Source organism: Camelina sativa, chromosome 19 (genome assembly GCF_000633955.1).
Source record: "Camelina sativa cultivar DH55 chromosome 19, Cs, whole genome shotgun sequence".
NCBI classification, from domain to species: domain Eukaryota; kingdom Viridiplantae; phylum Streptophyta; class Magnoliopsida; order Brassicales; family Brassicaceae; genus Camelina; species Camelina sativa.
Genome location: NC_025703.1, coordinates 22,078,740 through 22,097,995, shown reverse-complemented (window position 1 = coordinate 22,097,995; position 19,256 = coordinate 22,078,740). Strand labels below are relative to the sequence as shown.

At 29.8% G+C, this 19,256-nt stretch overlaps 1 protein-coding gene, 1 non-coding gene and 1 pseudogene across 2 annotated transcripts; 1 reads left to right on the top strand and 2 right to left on the bottom strand.

Annotated features, from left to right (window-relative positions):
• TRNAQ-CUG lies at positions 357-428 on the bottom strand. Its single transcript has one exon. It is a non-coding gene; the product is annotated as a tRNA-Gln (tRNA).
• On the top strand, positions 15,729-18,656 carry LOC104766919 (annotated as a pseudogene).
• On the bottom strand, positions 18,781-19,250 carry LOC109131046 (coatomer subunit gamma). Its single transcript, XM_019241510.1, has 2 exons — positions 19,228-19,250; positions 18,781-19,123 (listed from the first exon to the last, which is right to left on the bottom strand). The coding sequence occupies exons 1-2, from the start codon at positions 19,240-19,242 to the stop codon at positions 18,929-18,931; spliced, it is 210 nt and encodes a 69-aa protein (XP_019097055.1). The 5' UTR covers positions 19,243-19,250; the 3' UTR covers positions 18,781-18,928.

Genomic DNA, 19,256 nt, shown 5'->3' with positions numbered 1-19,256 from the left:
TTTGTTTTTTTTTTTTTTTTTATGTTTCTTGGGGTTAGGATTGGTGGAGTTAGAATTTGTAGTTCATTTTTTTTTTCTTAATTTTGGTTTTTGGTTTAACGAGGATTTTTTTTGTAAATTGTAATTCTTGGAGATTGGGTTTTGTTTTTTTTGGTTTCTTTCTTATTGAAAGAAAGACCAGAAAACAAGAAAAAAGGTTGGGTTCGATTTACATTTGTTTCTCAGTTCCAACTTTTACTTCTTTCCTTTTTCTTGGATCTGATTTCGTACGTGTGGTGAAGCTCTATGATGACTGTTTTATTCGCACGTGGGAAGCTTATTGGGAAAATAAAAGGAAAGATTTAATAAAACGGAGAAGGTTCTACCGAGAATTGAACTCGGGTTACTGGATTCAGAGTCCAATGTCCTAACCGCTAGACCATAGAACCATTTTGCTTTGAGATATCAAATAACATTTATATCTTTATAAGACCAAATAATGTGTGCATTTAGGCTTAATTTACTTTGTCTTTAAGTTAGGTCCATGAAAACTTTCCCCGTTTGTCGTTTCTAAAACGTTTAGAAACCAGAAACTCTACGAAACATGAAAAATGTTACTTAAAAGCAATTTCTAAATTTTTTATTTGGAAACAATATAAACTCGTGTTTCCAAAACAAATATATGACGAAATCTTACATTTTTAATTTAGAAACTAAATAAACAAATATTTTGATTAATGATATATATAGGTAGTGATTGGAAGCATTGAAAAAGCGGTTTTCACTTTTCTTTTTTTTTACAAAACCGTACTTTGAATACCAGTCAAAATATTTCTCAAATTTGTGTTTAAAAAAAAAAAGAGATTCCAGATTTACCTGTTGGATAACTGAACCGTTTTTCCAAAGAAGCACAGGTATTTACCGAGCGGTTTTGTGAAAAACACAGGTAATACAATTATTAAAATATTCAAAGCAGTATATATATATATATATATATATATTCTTATATTACTTTTTTAAAATATACTAATGCAAGAATAAATGGAAAAAAGATTCTTCTATCTTCTCTCTACCTCTCCTCTCTCATTTATATATGTATATAATCATTTTTTTAAAACACTATGAGATGACATTTGTTTAAAATGTATTTGTTAGAAGGTCTTATACAAAAATACATTTATTAAATAAATTAATGGATTCAAAATTATAATGATGATGTAAATATTATAGATTCAGTTTCTTAAATGATTTAATGGATGTCAAATTATAAAAATTGATTTAAATGATTAATAAATTCTGTTTATATGTTAATAAATATTATTCCCACTGCTTTTATCTATTTTACCACACATATTTTAAATACCAAAAATAGTATTTTTCATTAATCAAACTTTTTTTGGAACCGCTTATTATGCATAAACCGCACTTATCCCGCAAATACTTTTCTCCCACACGTACCGGAGTTGATCCGTACCGCACTATCAAACCGCTTTCTCCACACAACCAAATACACGGTTACCATTCGGACCCAGAACATGTACTTTGTAACTTAAAAAACTAATTAATATAGTGTGTACTTTTGTAAATATTTTGATTAATGATGATTTATCAAAAGGTTTACTAACAAAGAAATTGTTGTTAGGATCATCTAGGGAAGCAAGCATGCAATCCAAAAAAAGGTGGCTTAGTTATGGGCCTCGAACTGCTGCAAATAGACCAGAATGTACTTGAATTTCTTTTTAAAGAACGTTTCATTATTTTCATAAGTAAACACTCTTAGGTCTTGAATCGAGAACATGAAAGCGGGATGGTTTTCAAAAAAAAAAAATTGCGGAATTAACCAGTGAATAATGGTAGTCTTGGGCAAATAAACAGAACCAAAATTTTGGTTCAAGAATCGAACTTAAGACCTTTACAAACTTGAGCGTGTGATGTGGCCACTACGCCACGTTGAAGTTTTGATAATTCAATAAATGTTAATTCAAATAAAATAATAAAAATTAAACTAAAAATCAAACCAGTATCATATATATTTAGACCAACATACCAAAATATTTTAAATAAACTAAATATCTGGAAGTTTTTAGATATATGTGTTAAATTATAATCAGGTTTTACTTTAAAAATATATATTTTTAAATATATTACACTTTTTCAGTTACCCGGAACCAAACCGAAAATAACCGAACCTGAACCGAACCTGAACCAAAATAGTAAATTAACTGAATGGATCCTAAACTCTTATATCCAAAATACCCAGAACCGAATGGATATATCCAGAACCGAACCGAATACCCGAACGCCCAGGACTAATAAAGGCTTGAACCGCTTTTCAAAACAAAACTAGTATTTACCCAGCTGTCTAACAAAAACTGCACACTGGATAATACATTTTTTAATTATTAATATAAATGACTATATATATATATATATTTCTAAAGGAAAAAAAAAACAAATTTCTCTCTCTCACTATTATTTCTTATCTTATTGTACTTAGTGTCCGAATGGTAACTACGTATTTGAGTATGCGGGAAAAACATTTTCAGAATGCGGTACGATTCAATTACGGTATGTGCAGGAGAAATAAATTTGCGGGACAAATGCATTTTTCATTTTTAATTGATTAAAACTGATTAAAATGCAATATTTTTAATTTTTCACTTAACAAATGCAAAATAATATTTAATTGATTAAAAAACTGTAGTCGGATACATATTTTTATATATTAAGAATATTAGTTTAGGTAAAAATTAAAAAGATAGGGTTATTGAACAAATAATTTTAATATATCATTTATGAACTTTATATATGAACTTTTATTCAATAAAATTTATCATATATATGTTTATTTATTGTTAAATAAATTAACAAGTTCAATCATAAAAAAAATATTACTAAATAAAAAGAACTAGTATGGAATATATTTTTTCAAATCCAGTTGTTAATGTATTAAAAATTTCCAAAAGAATTCATTTATTGTTAGAAAAACTGGATTTATTAATGGTTATACTTGCATACTACTAATATTACTTATATATGTTACATTTTGAAATTTATTTTAAAGATAAAATGAAAAAAGAAAATTTTTTTTGACCATGCATTCAAAGTTACTTGAACGAGAGAAAGAAAAAAGAAAAGGTACACAGACCTTTTGTTTATTAAAATATGTATTAGTTATTTAATTTTTTATTCAACATAAGTTATATATTTTAAAAAGTAAAAAAAAATAGTATGTTTGTGCGTTATTTAGAAAAATGCAGGATAACAGGTAGTTAGAGAAATAATTGCGGACCTAAAAAACCGCAATCAGCTTTTTTTTTTAGAAAAACGCAAATTACCAATATATTAGTAATTGTTGTATAATTTAACTTTCACAAAAACATATTTTGAAATACGCACTTTTGATGTCTCCATTCAAGGTCTTAATGTCTCCCTTCAAGGCCTTAATGTTCTTTTTTTTTTAGTAAGTCTTCTATACAACAAAATATATTTATAATTCAAATATTACTTTTTAAAAAATCATTATATAATTTACAAAAAATATTGATAGTTAACCAATTTGGAATTAAAGATTGACTTTATGAGTGGATTTGTTAATCAAATAATTCGATAATAGATTTTTTACTGCCTTGTACTTTTTATGATTGCTCTAGTTAACTGATTTAGTAATAAATAAAGGTAATTTGGCTAAGAATGCCATTTTTCCACTAAAACTTATCAGAAATGCAAGTTTTTTTTCTTTCTCAGAAATATCAGTTTATTAATTGAGGGAAGTTGCGAGAAGACCAAATTACTCCTGCAATAAAACTTGAGAAAAGCGCACGCCATAGAATTCAAAAGGGATCTCAATTCAAAGAGAGGGAGACATTAATACCAATGGGATATGCATTAATGGTAACGCCAGCTTCTTCATCAGACCAGTGCGGAACAATAAACAAGTTTTTCAGGACCGAGTGCTATTAACAACCTCTACGAAAGACTAAACCGACAAACATGTTAATTGTGGACAAACCTGGTTTTTTTTATCTGGTCCACTAGAGTATACGACCTGCACGATGGACATACTATGTTGTTACAAGTGGACAAAAATTGGAAAGGGTAGATATGGTGGACCATTTACAAATTAGGGAAAAAAGCTGGTGGACCAATATGGTGGACAAAACATTGATAGAAACCAACCAAAATCGCCATATGGTCTACCTAGAACGTCGAAGGCACACAAAATCAATGGACAAAAACTGGATTGTTGGGTCATGTCTATCAGATTGGTTGTCCATCATACACTACAAGAAAACAGTTGAATAACGACTACACTTAGTGACTATATATGTAGTCGCCAAATTTGCCGACTGAATTGCAACTAAATGATGACTTTGCTGCGACTGATAGAGATTAGTCGCTATGTCGTCATTAAATAACGACCAAGGTCGTAGTCGTAACTGTGGTCGTAAATTGACGACTATTTTAGGGCTAAGTTGTTGTTTGAAAGTTACAGTCGTAATTTAGTCGCTCATTTGGCGACTACGCCAGCGACGGGGAGAAATAGTCGCTAAATTAGCGACTAATAGGTGACTCCTTTGGAGGGTCTTCTAATAGTCGTAAAACAGTCACACTTTGCATAACATGTTTAATATATTATGTACTATTATGATTTTAAAAATTTGTTCTTTTTATGTAAAATAAAATTGTGAAGAATGAATTATGTTTTTATATTTCTATTTTTTTATGTTTATATGGATGGATATATGTTTTTATGTAAAAAAATGTTTTTTTTTGAATTAACAACATTTTATAAAATTAACAACATAAAAAAAAGTTGGGCTAGGCCCAAATCCAGTTACACTCGAAACCCATCTTCTTCCTACTCACTTCGAGATAACCTATCTTCTTCTTACTCTCTTCGACGAAACCCTAAAGCCGCCTTCATCTCCTCTCATTCTCTCTTCTCAGTCTCTCTTCTCAATCTTCAATCTGTCTTCTGAATCTTCAATCTCTCTTCGTTCTATTACTCCTCAGTCACACGATGCCTAATCGAGGAAGAAAGAGAAAACTTGTTCGTAATATTTTTCAGATTCCCGGAGGGTCAAGACTACGGCCTACCAATCTACCCAGTCAGTACGACGTCACGCCGGCAGTACAAGCTCCTCCTCCGTAGCAGACACCTGAAGAAGAAGTCCCCATTTTGCCACGACATTCAACGCAATCCCAGATCCGGGACTATCCTCCGCCTCAACAACTATTTCAGAACTCCTTTACTCGCCTACCTCAACCTCAAGTACGCCGGTCTCCTTCAGAAGAAGTTAACTACAATCCAGCGACTTAGGCAACTCTTCAAGATGACCCTCCGCCTTCTCCAGTTCAACGCTCTCAGACTCGTAGTCATCCATCGCATCCATCGTCTTAAGGCAACAACTTCGAAGAAGAAACTGCTGCAATGTTGCCGGAACTCCAGGAGGACGTGTCTCGGGCTCTAAATACCCTGCTTCTGGTGCCAAACAGGGATAAGTTCACCACGTTCCTCTCTCCCACACTCATACCGAACACCCAATGGTATGATTTTTCCTCTTCTCATGTATTGTAATGGTGTTTTGTGATTGTTAGAAGAGAAATTGGTGAGTCAATGTTTTGCAATGGTGTTTTTTGTCTTGTGCGTATGCGTATTGTTTCTGTGACCTGCATGATATGAATATTGTAGCCTTTTTAACTTTTTATATCGGTTTTCTTCCATAAGTACGATCACTCTTTACTTTTTACATTCTTTTAGATTCGCATAAGTTGCTACACGGAAGAAATAATAATAATGCGACGAGACCATTTATTGACACTTGTCATGGGGTACATATTATACATAAATTCTACATCTGTTTCGACACGGTGGTCTCTCTAGCGTTGATTTGTTACATTTGCTATCATCATCTTTTTCTTTTTATATCGCATTTTCATATTACTGCTCGAGGACTAAGTTTTGATTTTTTTATCTGCCCACACATCACAAAAACAATTCTTCGATTCTCTCCAATCATGGAACCCTCTGACCAAAACCGATAACAAAATTAATAACCGAAAACAGCTAAAATTTGTATGCTTTGGATCTTATACGGACTTTTAGAACAATTCAAACCCCATTTATGTTGTTTACCAACTTCACTTTGCGCATTAGTATTCCCCATTCATCAATTGTATTATTTACATATTACAATTGGACACTAAAAGCTTGAGCCGGTAACCTTTTTTACTCACACAATTACTTCAAAAACAATCATGATTGACGTTAGCGATGATCTCTTAGACCATGTACAATGGTTATAGTATTCAACACCTTTCACCTCAATTTTTTACATTCCACATCATTTTCTTTCTCTTCCACCTAATCATTCCACAAATTGTCATTAAAAAAAAAGAAAAAAAACTGATAGAGGGAGTCCATCTGCTGGAAGCCTCTCATAACTCTGTTGCATGGCAGCGTTAGTCCCTCTTTCTCTTTATTCAACCTGTTGAATGTTTTCAACATCAATTAATTCACCTCTATTCAACATCCAGTTCAACAATCTCATTGCAGTGATTTAACAGTTTGTTCAAAACCTAATATAGTACAAGAATATAGGATATATGAAAACCTAAATTTATGAACTCTAAGTGTTTAAATTATAATCTTTTAAACTTTTAAAAATAATCTAAAATGGTTTTGATATTTAGTACTTTTGGTTTTGGTATTATATTATTACTAGATTAGGACCCGCGCGATATGTGGGTTTAATGTCTTTAAAATAAATTAAATTTAACAAAAAAAAAATATAAAGTAAATATTTTTAGTAAGTAAAAACTGTTATAAAAGTAAATAGATACACTAAGGTGTTCAATGTGGTATTTGGTGTAAAAGGTGCGACTCTACTGTTAAGACTATTAATCACATTTTCTTTGAATGCTCTCGCTCGTGTGAAGTTTGGGATTTATCTCTCACTCCGATCTTGTCAAAGGGTTTTCCATATGAGTCGGTGTACTCAAATTTGAATTTTGTTTTCTGGAGGGAACCTTGCAACAGGGTGATCCTAATCAACTTCTTCACTTACCATAGATTTTATGGACAATCTGAAAGACCATAAAAAAAAATTCAATGTTTAGAGATCGAGGCGAATAATATAATTGCTTAGGCTTTGGGCGATAAGTTAGCCTGCGAAGAGGCGCTCTCTTTTACGGCGGTCATGTCAGCTCCATTCCCGTCTTCGGATGTCCAGGTTTCTTCACCTGGTTTTCAGATTGATGGTTTTTGGAAAGCAACTAATGTGCATTCAGGATTGGGCTGGTGGTGTTGCGTTGGTGAGGAGTGAACGTTGTTGTTGGGGGACAAGTGTCTAAGACAGAGCCTCTCCCCCTACCCCCTACATTCGGAGTTAGAAGTGTTGTTGTGGGCCATGGAGCGGATACATGCTTCAGGGATCCCTTGTCAACATTTCGAGACTAATGTGCTGAGTTATTCACTATGGTTGAGTCCCCTTAAGATTGGTCGTCTTTCTCCAACATGCTCGATGAGTTTAACTCGCTGGAGTCCTTCCCACTATTTTTCATCTCTTGGATCCCGTGTGCGTCAAATACGAAAGTAGATTGTCTTGTCCGTGCTTCGCGTTCTCTTATTTCTGAAGTTTATTTTGTAAACTCCTTCCCTCCAGCTTGGACAACTAACCGAAGAATTTCCTTTAAATTTATTGTTTGGTTGAAAAAAAAGAAAAAGTAAATAGATACACTTTTAGTTAAAGAAAATAGTTGTAGATGAGTTCAAAGTTATTATAAAATTAAATTTAAAAAAGAATAGATATTTATTTTTTTCGTAAGTAAAAACAATGTATAAAAGTAAGTAAAGAGATAAACTTTTAATTATAGACAATAGTTTTTTTTGGTTATAATACACTAATATATATTCATTTACAAATCTACTATCTACGTTAACATTAAAAGTGTATTTGTACACATAAATATATTTTACAGTTAAAATATATTCTTGAGTCTCTACTACTACCAACAAATTGTCGTTATGAACATTTTAAATAACAAATTATATGTCTCTTCACTTTAACATTTTTATGGTTACAAAAAAGAATACGTTAATCTTACATATTCTTATTGTATATATTACAATAGCGGTTTTTTTGAATAAATTAATTGATTGGTGAAAAAAATATGAGATATTCTATGTTTATTTTTTATTTTTTCTACTTCAACAATCTTTTTCTTTATGTAAAGGTGAGTATTTACATTTTTCTAGAAACATTAATTAATGTATAATTTTCACAATCATTTTTTTATCTTATATAAAAAGGAATTCTTTTTTTATAAAATTAGTAACTTAACATTAAAATAAGTAAACAATATTATAATTTCGAATTTTATGATATATAATATATAATTTCCTTACAATTATCTTTTCTAAATTTTAAAACTGTTTAAATTTTATAATTTTCTTATAATTGCCTTTAAATATTTTTAAAACTGTTAAAAACAAAACTTTTGTTTTACATTTGGAAGTTTACAAAGTTTTTTTTTTCTTAAAAAGATTTTAAATAAATTTACGTTTTCTTTTCTCTATTTTAGTTTTATATATAACCTTTTCATGGTAGATTTTGAATTTTTATATTTTATTTCTAAAATTTTTAATAAACTTAGAATTGACATGTGTCAACATCTGAATGATACAATTGATATGTGTCACAATCTTATTAATGAGTAACTTTGACATCAAACTTTTATATAATAAAATTATATATATATATACACTTTTCCAAAATACATCTATATTTATTTATGTTTCTGAAATGTTTTTTTCTCGCATATCCATTTATGTTTTCATGCAACATAGGTCTTAAAGCACATTTTATATGCTTCTTAATACGTTGGGGCGCCAATCAAACTGTAAGAAACGATTTTTGCTCTGTAACATTTGAGAACGATTCCCACCGCACGACCACATCTTTAACCACATCTTGTATGAATTTTTTTTTACCAAAAACTAGCAATGAAAATTTCACTGAAAACAATATATGAATGAAAGTATGATTAAATTTGAAAAAGATGTATAATCAAATAAAGATTAGAGAGAGACTTGTCCAAAAAAAAATTAAAATAATAAAGATTAGAGAGACGATTGAACGATATTATTATCTCCTTCTTTCTTTTTAATACTAGGTTTTGAACCTATGCTACGCGTGAGTTTATTTGATATATTTTGATGAAAATTATATATGATTGATGACGGTAATAAAATATTATCTTATAAAAAAATTTAAATTAGTATTAAGGAAAAAAAAATTTCAGATACACAATTTTTTTAAATATAAAAATCAGTTGTGTTATAAAATCAAATCTGATAAAAAATCATGAATTTAACTCGAGGTCGAGGCGAGGCGAATCAAACTGATGACCTCACATATCCTAAACCAATTCTTTGACCACCAGAAAAACCAGAAAAACGAAACAATTTTATCATCATGAATTTAACTCGTTTTCATATTTAATTGATCGCTACCACCTATAAATTCATGATTATAAAATTGTTTGTTTTACTGGTGGTCAAAGAAAATGGTTTAGGATATGTGAGGTCATCAGTTTGATTTGCCTAGCCTGGACGTTAAGTTAAATTTATGATTTTTTAATCAGATTTGATTTTATAACACAACTGATTTTTATATTTTAAAAAATGTGTATCTGAAATTTAATTTTTTTCCTTAGACTAATTTTAATTTTTTCATAAGATAATATTTTATTAATGTAATCAATCATATATAATTTTTATCAAAATATATCAAATAAACCCACGCGTAGTGTGGTTAAATTAAAATTAAGAGATAATTAAGAGATAATAATAAATTCATGATTAATATTTTTTATATGGTTACGGTTCAAGCAGTTACTGTTATATACGGTTACAGTTATTTGATAATATGATACGGTTGATATTATAGGTTTATATTCTTAATAGACTTATCTAACCAGATAATTATAGGTTTCTTTTAAACTGCATCGTAATAATTTTATCTTATTATTATTAGTTTTATTTGATATATTTTGGTAAAAATTATATATGATCGATAACAGTTATGAAATATTAGTTTATATAAAATTTTAAATTACGATTGATTGGTAAAATTTTATTTTTAAAAATATTAAAGTCACTTGTGTTAAAAATTCAAATCTGATCAAAAGAATCATGAAATTAATTGGACGTCCAGGCGAAGCGGATCAAACTGGTGACCTAGTATATCCTAAACCGTTTCTTTTACTATCAGAAAAACAAAATATTTTTATAATCATGAATTAATCTTATTTTCTCATATTTAATTGACCACCATCATCTATGTCTTTGTGATTTATTTTTCATTGTTTTCTTAGTCTTTATATTTTTTCTCATCATTTTCATTGTCAAATTTTCATGATAAATACCATCGTTACTTTTACCGTCTAGTTATTCATTATACTCATTTTTTTCCTCTTCCTCATCAGCTTCCTCACATTCTTCCACTGGATAATCATTTAAAACCTTTTTTTAGACTGTCAGACAACTTGTTAACCCATCAAACTCTAATACCAAAATCATTGCCTCTTGTCTCATAAAATTTGTGCAATTTTATGGACCAGTTTATTCACTCCATGCACCCAATTATTGATATTTTTACCTGTATACTTGCTCGGTTTTAGATCCACACGTATTGAAACTTTTCAAACCAAAATCCTTAATACTACATAATTGCAAAAACTTGTAGAGAAAGTAATATGAACACATGTATAGCTAATAAGACATGTGTGCTTGTCCTCGATCCTTCTTCTTTAAACCTCAAAAATTAACTCAAATAACATCAACTCAAGATCTTGCGATGTCAATCCTTCTTCCTTTGACCCAAAAGATAATTTTACATAAAAAATATCAAATCATCTATAAAGTCATACATAAAAACATGTTTTAAATTTTTGAGAGTTAAATATTAATAATACTTAAACTTTTGATAGAGTTTAAATATTTATAATATTTTAAAATATCTGTGGATGTATTTATAATATGTTTAAACATCCTATAAAATTTAAATATTTATAATATTTGAACTTTTTAAAAGTTTTAATAATTATAATATTTGAAACTATTATTTTTTAAAAAAAATTTGGACGTCTGATAAATCAAGCTTCCTGCTCATTCATAGTTGGAAGCATCTTAGTCTTATTTATAATCGTTTTCAGCCGTTGTCTAAAATTTTCTAGTCGATGTGGGACGTTGTATATATATAATTATTTATAATTATTTTTAATATAGAAATTTAACATAATTTCAAAAATGTTAAATATTGAGTTGTCTGATCTCAATTGGTCGTTTAATATAGAAAATTCTAAAATTTAAAAAATGTTAATGAATGACATGTCGAATCCCGATTGAATGTTTTAAATATTTATAATATTTGAATCTTTTAAAATTTTTTAGAGTAAAATAATAATAATACTTAAACTTCTTATATATTTTAATAATAATAATACTTAAACTTCTTATATATGTTAAAATTTTCAATAATTATAATATTTCAAACTTTTAAATTTTTAAATTTGGATGCCTGATAAAAGCTTCCTGCTCATTCGTAGTTAAAAGCATATTCGTCTTATTTATAATTGTTCTCAGCCATTGTCTAAATTTTTCTAGCCGATATGGGACGTTGTAAATACACTTATTTATAAGTATTTTAATATAAAAATTTAACATAATTTCAAAAATGTTAAATATTGAGTTGTCTGATAGCGATTGGTCGTTTAAAAAAATCTTAATATAGAAAATTCTAGAAATTTTTAAAAATGTTAATAAGTGACATGTCGAATCCCGATAGGTTGTTTAAAATCCTATGTGGACAACTTTAGAAGCTTATAACGATAAAAATTATATATGATTGATGACGGTAATGAAATATTATCTTATGGAAAATTTTAAATTTCAAATACACAATTTTTAAAAATATAAAAATTAGTTGTGTTTTAAAATCAAATCTGATAAAAAATCATGAATTTATCTCGACGTCCAGGCGAGGCGGATCAAACTGGTGATCTCACATATCCTAAACCATTTCTTTGACCACCAGAAAAACGAAACAATTTTATAATCATGAATTTATCTCGTTTTTTTAATTTAATTGATCGTTATCACCTATGTTTTCTTGTTTTTTTATTCAATGTTTTCTTATTTTTCATATTCTTTCTTGTCATTTTCATTGTCAAATTTTATGGTAATTTTCATCGTTACTTTTACTGTTCGGTTATTCGTTATACTCTTCTTCTTGTTCTTCCTCGTCAACTTCTTCACATTCTTCCACTGAAAAACCTTTTTTTGGACTACTCCACAACTTGTTAACCCATCAAACTCCAAGACAAAAATCATTTCTTTTCTCGTAAAAATTGTGCAATTCATGAAGAACAGCATAGGCAACACATGCACCCCAATTATTGATAATTTCATCTTTATACTTACTCGGTTTTAGATCCACACGTATTGAAACTTTTCAAACCTAAATCCTTACTTGGAGAGAAAGTAATATGAATACATGTATAGTTAAAACAATATTTGTGCTTTTCCTCGATCCTTCTTCTTTAAACTCAAAGACATCAAATCAAGGTCTTGCAACGTCAATCCTTCTTTCTTAAACTTAAAAATAAAAATTTTACTGCAAAAGTATCAAATCATCTGTAAAGTTATACACAAAAATATGTTTTACAGCTAATAAGAGATATAAAGCACAAACTAATATTTAGTAATTCTTTAACTTTTAAATTTTTAATGGAGATTAAATATTTAAAATATTTCAAACTTTAGATGTAGTTTAAATATTGGTAACATTTTATTGTTTTTAGAGTTAAATATTAATGACACATTAGATTTTTATAGACTTTAAATAGTTATAATATTTTAACATTTTTATGGAGGTATTTATAATATTTCTAAACATTCTAAAATAAATATCTAAACCTTTGAAAAATTTAATTTGCTAAATTTATAGTTAAAAACATATTAGTTTTATTTATAATGGTTCTCAGCCATTGTCTAAAATTTTCTAGCCGATGTGGGGCGTTGTACATATTTTTTTTTATTTCTATAGATTTTTTTTTTCTAAAAAATCTCAATAATATAGATTACTACTATATTTCCAAAAATGTTATTAGTGAAATATCTAATTCTTATTGTTTTTTTTTTAAATCCTATATGGACACCTTTAGGATTTTATAGCTTCAACTTTTTATTAGTATATATATAATGTCTTCAAATTTCTATGGAGGTTAAGTAATTGTAATATTTTAAAATATTTTATGAATTTTAAATATATTTAATATTTGAACCTTTTAAAGTTTCAAATTTCTAATATTTTAAACTTTTAAAATTTATAAATTAATTTTTTTCAAAACCTTTTAAATGTTAAGAAATTTTTAAAATTTAAAAATTATAATATTTTGAAACCTTTTAAAAGCTAAGACTTTTAGAAGTTTCAATATTTGTAATATTTTAAACTTTTAAAAGGTTTATAAGCTAGGTTTTGAACCCACGCTACGCATGGATTTATTTGATATATTTTGACAAAAATTATATATGATTGATTACGGTAATAAAATATTATCTCATAAAAAAATTAAAATTAGTACTAAGAAAAAAAATTAAATTTCAGATACACAATTTTTTAAAATATAAAAATCAGTTGTGTTATAAAATCAAATCTGATAAAAAAAATCATAAATTTAACTTGACGTCCAGGCGAGGCAAATCAAATTGATGACCTCACATATCCTAAACCATTTCTTTTGACCACCAGAAAAACGAAACAATTTTATAATCATGAATTTAACTCGTTTTCATATTTAATTGATCGCTACCACCTATGTTTTTGTGTTTTTTATTCAATGTTTTCTTATTCTTCATATTCTTTCTTGTCATTTTCATTGTCAAATTTTGTGTTAATTGTCATCGTAACTTTTACCGTTTAGTTCTTCGTTATACTCTTTTTCTTCTTCTTCCTCGTCAACTTCTTTACATTCTTCCACTGAAAAACCTTTTTTTAGACTACCACACAACTTGTTAATCCATCAAACTCCAAGAACAAAAGCATTTATTTTCTCATAAAATTTGTAAAATTCATGATTACCAGCATAGTCAACACATGCACCCAATTATTGACAATTTTATCCATATACTTATTTGGTTTTAGATCAACGCGTTTAAAAACTTCTCAAACAAAAATCCTTACTTGGTGTATAATATTTTAAAAACATAATAAAATATACTAATAATTATTTATTTAATATGAATCATATGATATATAGAAATATGAGTACACTATACGAACATATTAACTATAAATAAATAATATCAATTATATTATATCATCAAATAATATCAACTGTATCATATTATCAAATAACCGTAACCGTATATAACAGTAATCGCTTGAACCGTAACCATATTTAAACGTAACCGTTTAACCGTTTGTTAAACGGTTCTGGTAAATGTTACAAAATTTTCTAACCATAACCGATGGTTAATAAACCTTAACCGTGACAACCGTAACCCTGGTCATGCCTATGTATAGCTAATAAAACATGTGTGTTTGTCGTCCATATTTCTTCTTTAAACCTCAAAATTTGACTTAAACATCAAATTAAGGTCTTGCGATGTCAATCCTTCTTCCTTAGACCCAAAAATAAAAAATTAATGAAAGAATATCAATTCATCTCTAAAATCATACACAAAAATATGTTTTACAGCTCATAAGAAATAAAAAGCACAAATGTAGAAAAATAAGATAATTTATGTTTTGCATCAATATTTATAATATTTTAAACTTTTAAAAGGTTTCAAAGTATAAAATTTGAACCTTTAAAAAATTTTCAATATTTATAATATTTTAAACTTTTAAAATTTAAAACTTATAATATTTAAATATTTTTTAAAAGCTAAGAACTCTTAAAAGTTTCAATATTTATAATATTTAAAATTTTAAAATTTTAAAATATTCTAATATTTTTTTTGAAACTTTTTAAAGTTTTAATTTGATCAAATAAAAAACCGGATCAAACCGAATAAAACTTTTAAACTTGGACGCCTGATAAATCAAGCTTTCCTGCTCATTTGTTGTTGGAAGCATATTAATCTTATTTATACTGGTTATGAACCATAGTCTAAAAAATTTCTAGCCGATGTGGGATATTGTGCTTAGTTCTTTGATTTCCATAAATTTAGAATTTTCTTTTTTCTAAAAAATTCTGGAAATTTAAAAAATGTTAATGAATGACATGTCAAATCATGATAGGTTATTTAAAATAATACTTAATATAGAAATTCTGGAAATTGTATAAAATGTTAATAAGTGATATGTCAAATTTCTATTGGTTATTTAAAATCGTATGTGGACGCCCTTAGGAGCTTATAGCTCCTACTTTTTATTAGTATAGATTGTATCCCGTTAAAATGTAAAATAAAGAGCAAAATCAGTCTTTGTTTTAATTAGTTGGTGTTTAATTGGCTATTTGAGAAATTATAATCCCCTACGAAACATGAAACACCTAATAACAAAATTTGAAAGAAATCTCCATAATATAAATATTGTAAGAAACGGGGAAACCCGTGGCAGAGAAGTCAGCAAATGGATTGTAGTTTAAAATCAGCACATGTGAGCTTCGGGATTCTGTAAAAACCTTACACTAACTAATAAACTATATTTCTTCTCACCCTTGCACTAACCTAACCTTCTATCTTCATTACTCTTTTAACATTTCAAATCTCACTTCCTCTTACATTCCTCTGTTTCCATGGCTCTCTCCATCTTCATCCCTCTCCTCTTCATTCTCTTCTTTTTTCCGCCGTCAAATGCACAGTCGTTTATCGGAGTAAACTACGGCTTACTAGCCGACAACCTCCCAGCACCGTCCGAAACGGCCAAACTCCTCCAATCCACCTCCATCCAAAAAGTGAGGCTATACAATGCCGATCCCTCCATCATCAAATCCTTGGCTGGCACCGGTATTGGCATTGTTATCGGAGTAGCCAATGGTGATCTCCCGTCTATAGCCTCGGATCTCAACGTCGCCTCTCAATGGATCAGTTCCAACGTACTCCCTTTCTATCCTGCCTCCAACATCATTCTCATCAATGTTGGCAATGAGGTGAACTCCTCCTCTTAAATCAAATATATCCCACATCTTTTATTGCGTTTCTTGATAAAATCCACAAATCTTTCACGGATTCATCCCCGCTTTCAAGAATCCGTTTTGTTGATATTATTTTTGTAAACTTTGTCCTTCGACTTGATCACTTGAACAACAAAAAATAGAAATGTGTTATTTCAATTAAAATGTATGGAAGTAACTAAGTATTTCTTTGGTGCAGTTATTATTGTCGAATGACCTGAATCTGGTGAACCAACTTCTCCCGGCTATGCAAAATATCCAAAAGGCTCTCGAGGCGGTTTCACTAGGCGGAAAAATTAAGGTGTCTACGGTCCACGCAATGACGGTGCTTGGCAACTCCGAACCGCCATCAGCTGGTTCGTTTGCGCTCAGTTATCAGGCTGGTTTAAAGGTCATTCTACAGTTCCTTAGCGATACAGGGTCACCTTTTGCCATCAACCCGTACCCGTTCTTTGCGTACCAGAGCGACCCGAGACCCGAAACGCTAGCGTTTTGCCTTTTTCAGCCTAACGCGGGACGGGTCGACTCTAACACTGGAATCAAGTACATGAACATGTTCGATGCACAGGTAAAATTACTTACACTTGTATTTGTAATATCTAAACTTCATGCTCGATCGGTTCTGTACTAAACAAATTAGAGTATTATTATTATAACATTTTCTTGAACTTGCTATTCAAACTGTGAAGTAGGCAAGTCTTTGGTTTTGAAATTGGTGGACCGCTTAGTGTATTTCAAAATCCAGCTCAAACGTCATGATATAGTGTACATTAAATCATTTAATCTAATAAACAGCTATGCATTTGTTTATTTGGTCTCAGTCTCAAGGTATGGTTCATTTATTATATAACAATATTCATATTGCTGCACCGAGATCTTCAATTATTTATTGCAATTATATAATGATTGTAAATCATGTGAAAAGTCTGTATTTGAACGTTGGAAATTTTATTTATTAGTAATAAGTTATTACTAATAACTTTATCCCCCCTTAAATTGTTGTCCAAAAAAAAAAATTTGTAGTGAGGAACTAATTATCTCTCTTTACATTTCCTTTTGTTTTTCCACTTAGAAAGAATCAAACTCATTATAGTAAGATAGAACCAGCATTTGCACACATCGACACTTACATTTTTGCTCTATTTGATGAAAATCTCAAGCCTGGTCCTTCCTTTGAACGTTCTTTTGGCCTTTTCAAGCCTGACCTTTCGATGGCCTACGACATTGGCCTCAGTAAAACTACTAGTAGTCAGGTACTAAGATAATATGACCAATTACATATAACTAATTAATTAACCATGGGATCTCGCATCCGCATTGATCTAATCCCCCGCGGCATAGGAAAAGCCGGATATATATTCTTGCTATTTTAGGGAACCATAGTTGCATGAAACGACAATGTGAATCTTTCAACCACTAGACCGCATGAATTGCTTATTTATAAGATAGTTAACCAGTTCTAGTGAATGTTATTTGTGATGATAGTAGACGTCACAATCTCCACCGTTGGGAGAAGCAACATCGATGGGATGGTGTGTGCCAAAGGATGATGCGACTGAAGAACAGTTGCAAGATAGTCTAGATTGGGTTTGTGGTCAGGGAATCGATTGTGGCCCAATAATGCCAGGAGGGGTTTGTTTCGAGCCTAACAATCTCATGTCTCATACAGCCTATGCCATGAATCTCTATTTCCAAAAATCTCCTGAAAACCCTACGGATTGCGATTTCTCCAAAACCGCGAGGATCACTTCCGACAACCCTAGTAAGTTATTTTCCTCTCTTCATCTTTCATTTCCTACTTGTTATAAATCGTGAGTTCATGAGACTGGGACAGCCAATATTATTTTATTATGGTTCAAGAAAGCTGCATGTGAGTTCTAAACCAACATCAATTAGGTACATTCATGAGTTCATTAGATTCTTAAGTCATGCTACATGTGATATGTTACAAGAACGAATTAAATAAATAAGCAATAAACCCAAATAATTATAAAGTTATATTATATTTTCTCATAACATTTTGTAAGTCTTTTTCTAGCTAGGGTTCTTATTCTTAATACAAACTAATAAACTTTTATTTGTACTTTGTTTGTTTTTTCTTCTTTTCTTTTCTAAACTTATTAAATTTGTCTTTAGGTACGTAGAAAGAAGTTAAATAGGAATATGATACAGATTATATGACAATATATTTCTAAATTTTTCATGTCTACATTAAGAGTGCGACCGAGTTACAAATGTTACACACTAACATTTATTCTATTATTTTCGGCTTTTCCTGTTTATAGGTTATAACAGTTGCGTCTACCCAAGAGCAGGAGATGGAAGCATAAGAGGAGAGATGAATAAATATGTGACTTCAGATAAAGCAACGGAGACGAACGGATCAGAAAGCTCCTCTTCTCTGTATTTGCCTCTCGTTATCATGTTCGTTTCTTTTTTCTTTCTTTTTCCTTCCTTGCGAATTATGTAGCTGAAGCCTCATTCCTCAAGTCTCCTATAGTTCCTACTCACTTTTTTTTCAGGTCATGTAGTCATTTTGGTTTTTCTTTTTTTTCTCCAATTCATATAAATGTTGTCCTTTATTAAAGAAAAGATAAACGACTGATACTCAAATGCTCAAAAGAATATTTATACTAATGGTAAAACGTAGCAAACACCAAAAATGTTGAGGCAACATCAAAATACCAACAGGGTATAAGAAAATTCATATAGTTATAGATTCTCTCGATGTCTTTCTCTAGCAAAGAACGCTTGGATATGTTTAGCCGTTGGCAACAAGTGCGTGAATCGCATCGCTGACAGATGGATCCTCTGCTCGAACAGCCAGTTTCATTACAATTTCTTTTGAGCTGTCCATTCCAAATTGTGCCTTCACCAACACTTTCACGTTCCCTATGTACAAACCTGATAGTAAACTTGTGTGTGACCTTGCGTTGCTCGCAACTGTCTCCGTCCCCTGAACCCAAAACCCAAAAAAAAAATGACTTGAGAACAACAAGGGGAGAGAGCTTTCAATAATGTTAACAAACAGTAACTAAGTAAGGGAGAAGCACGCCTAACCTCACAAGACTGCATGCCAAGAAGATCAG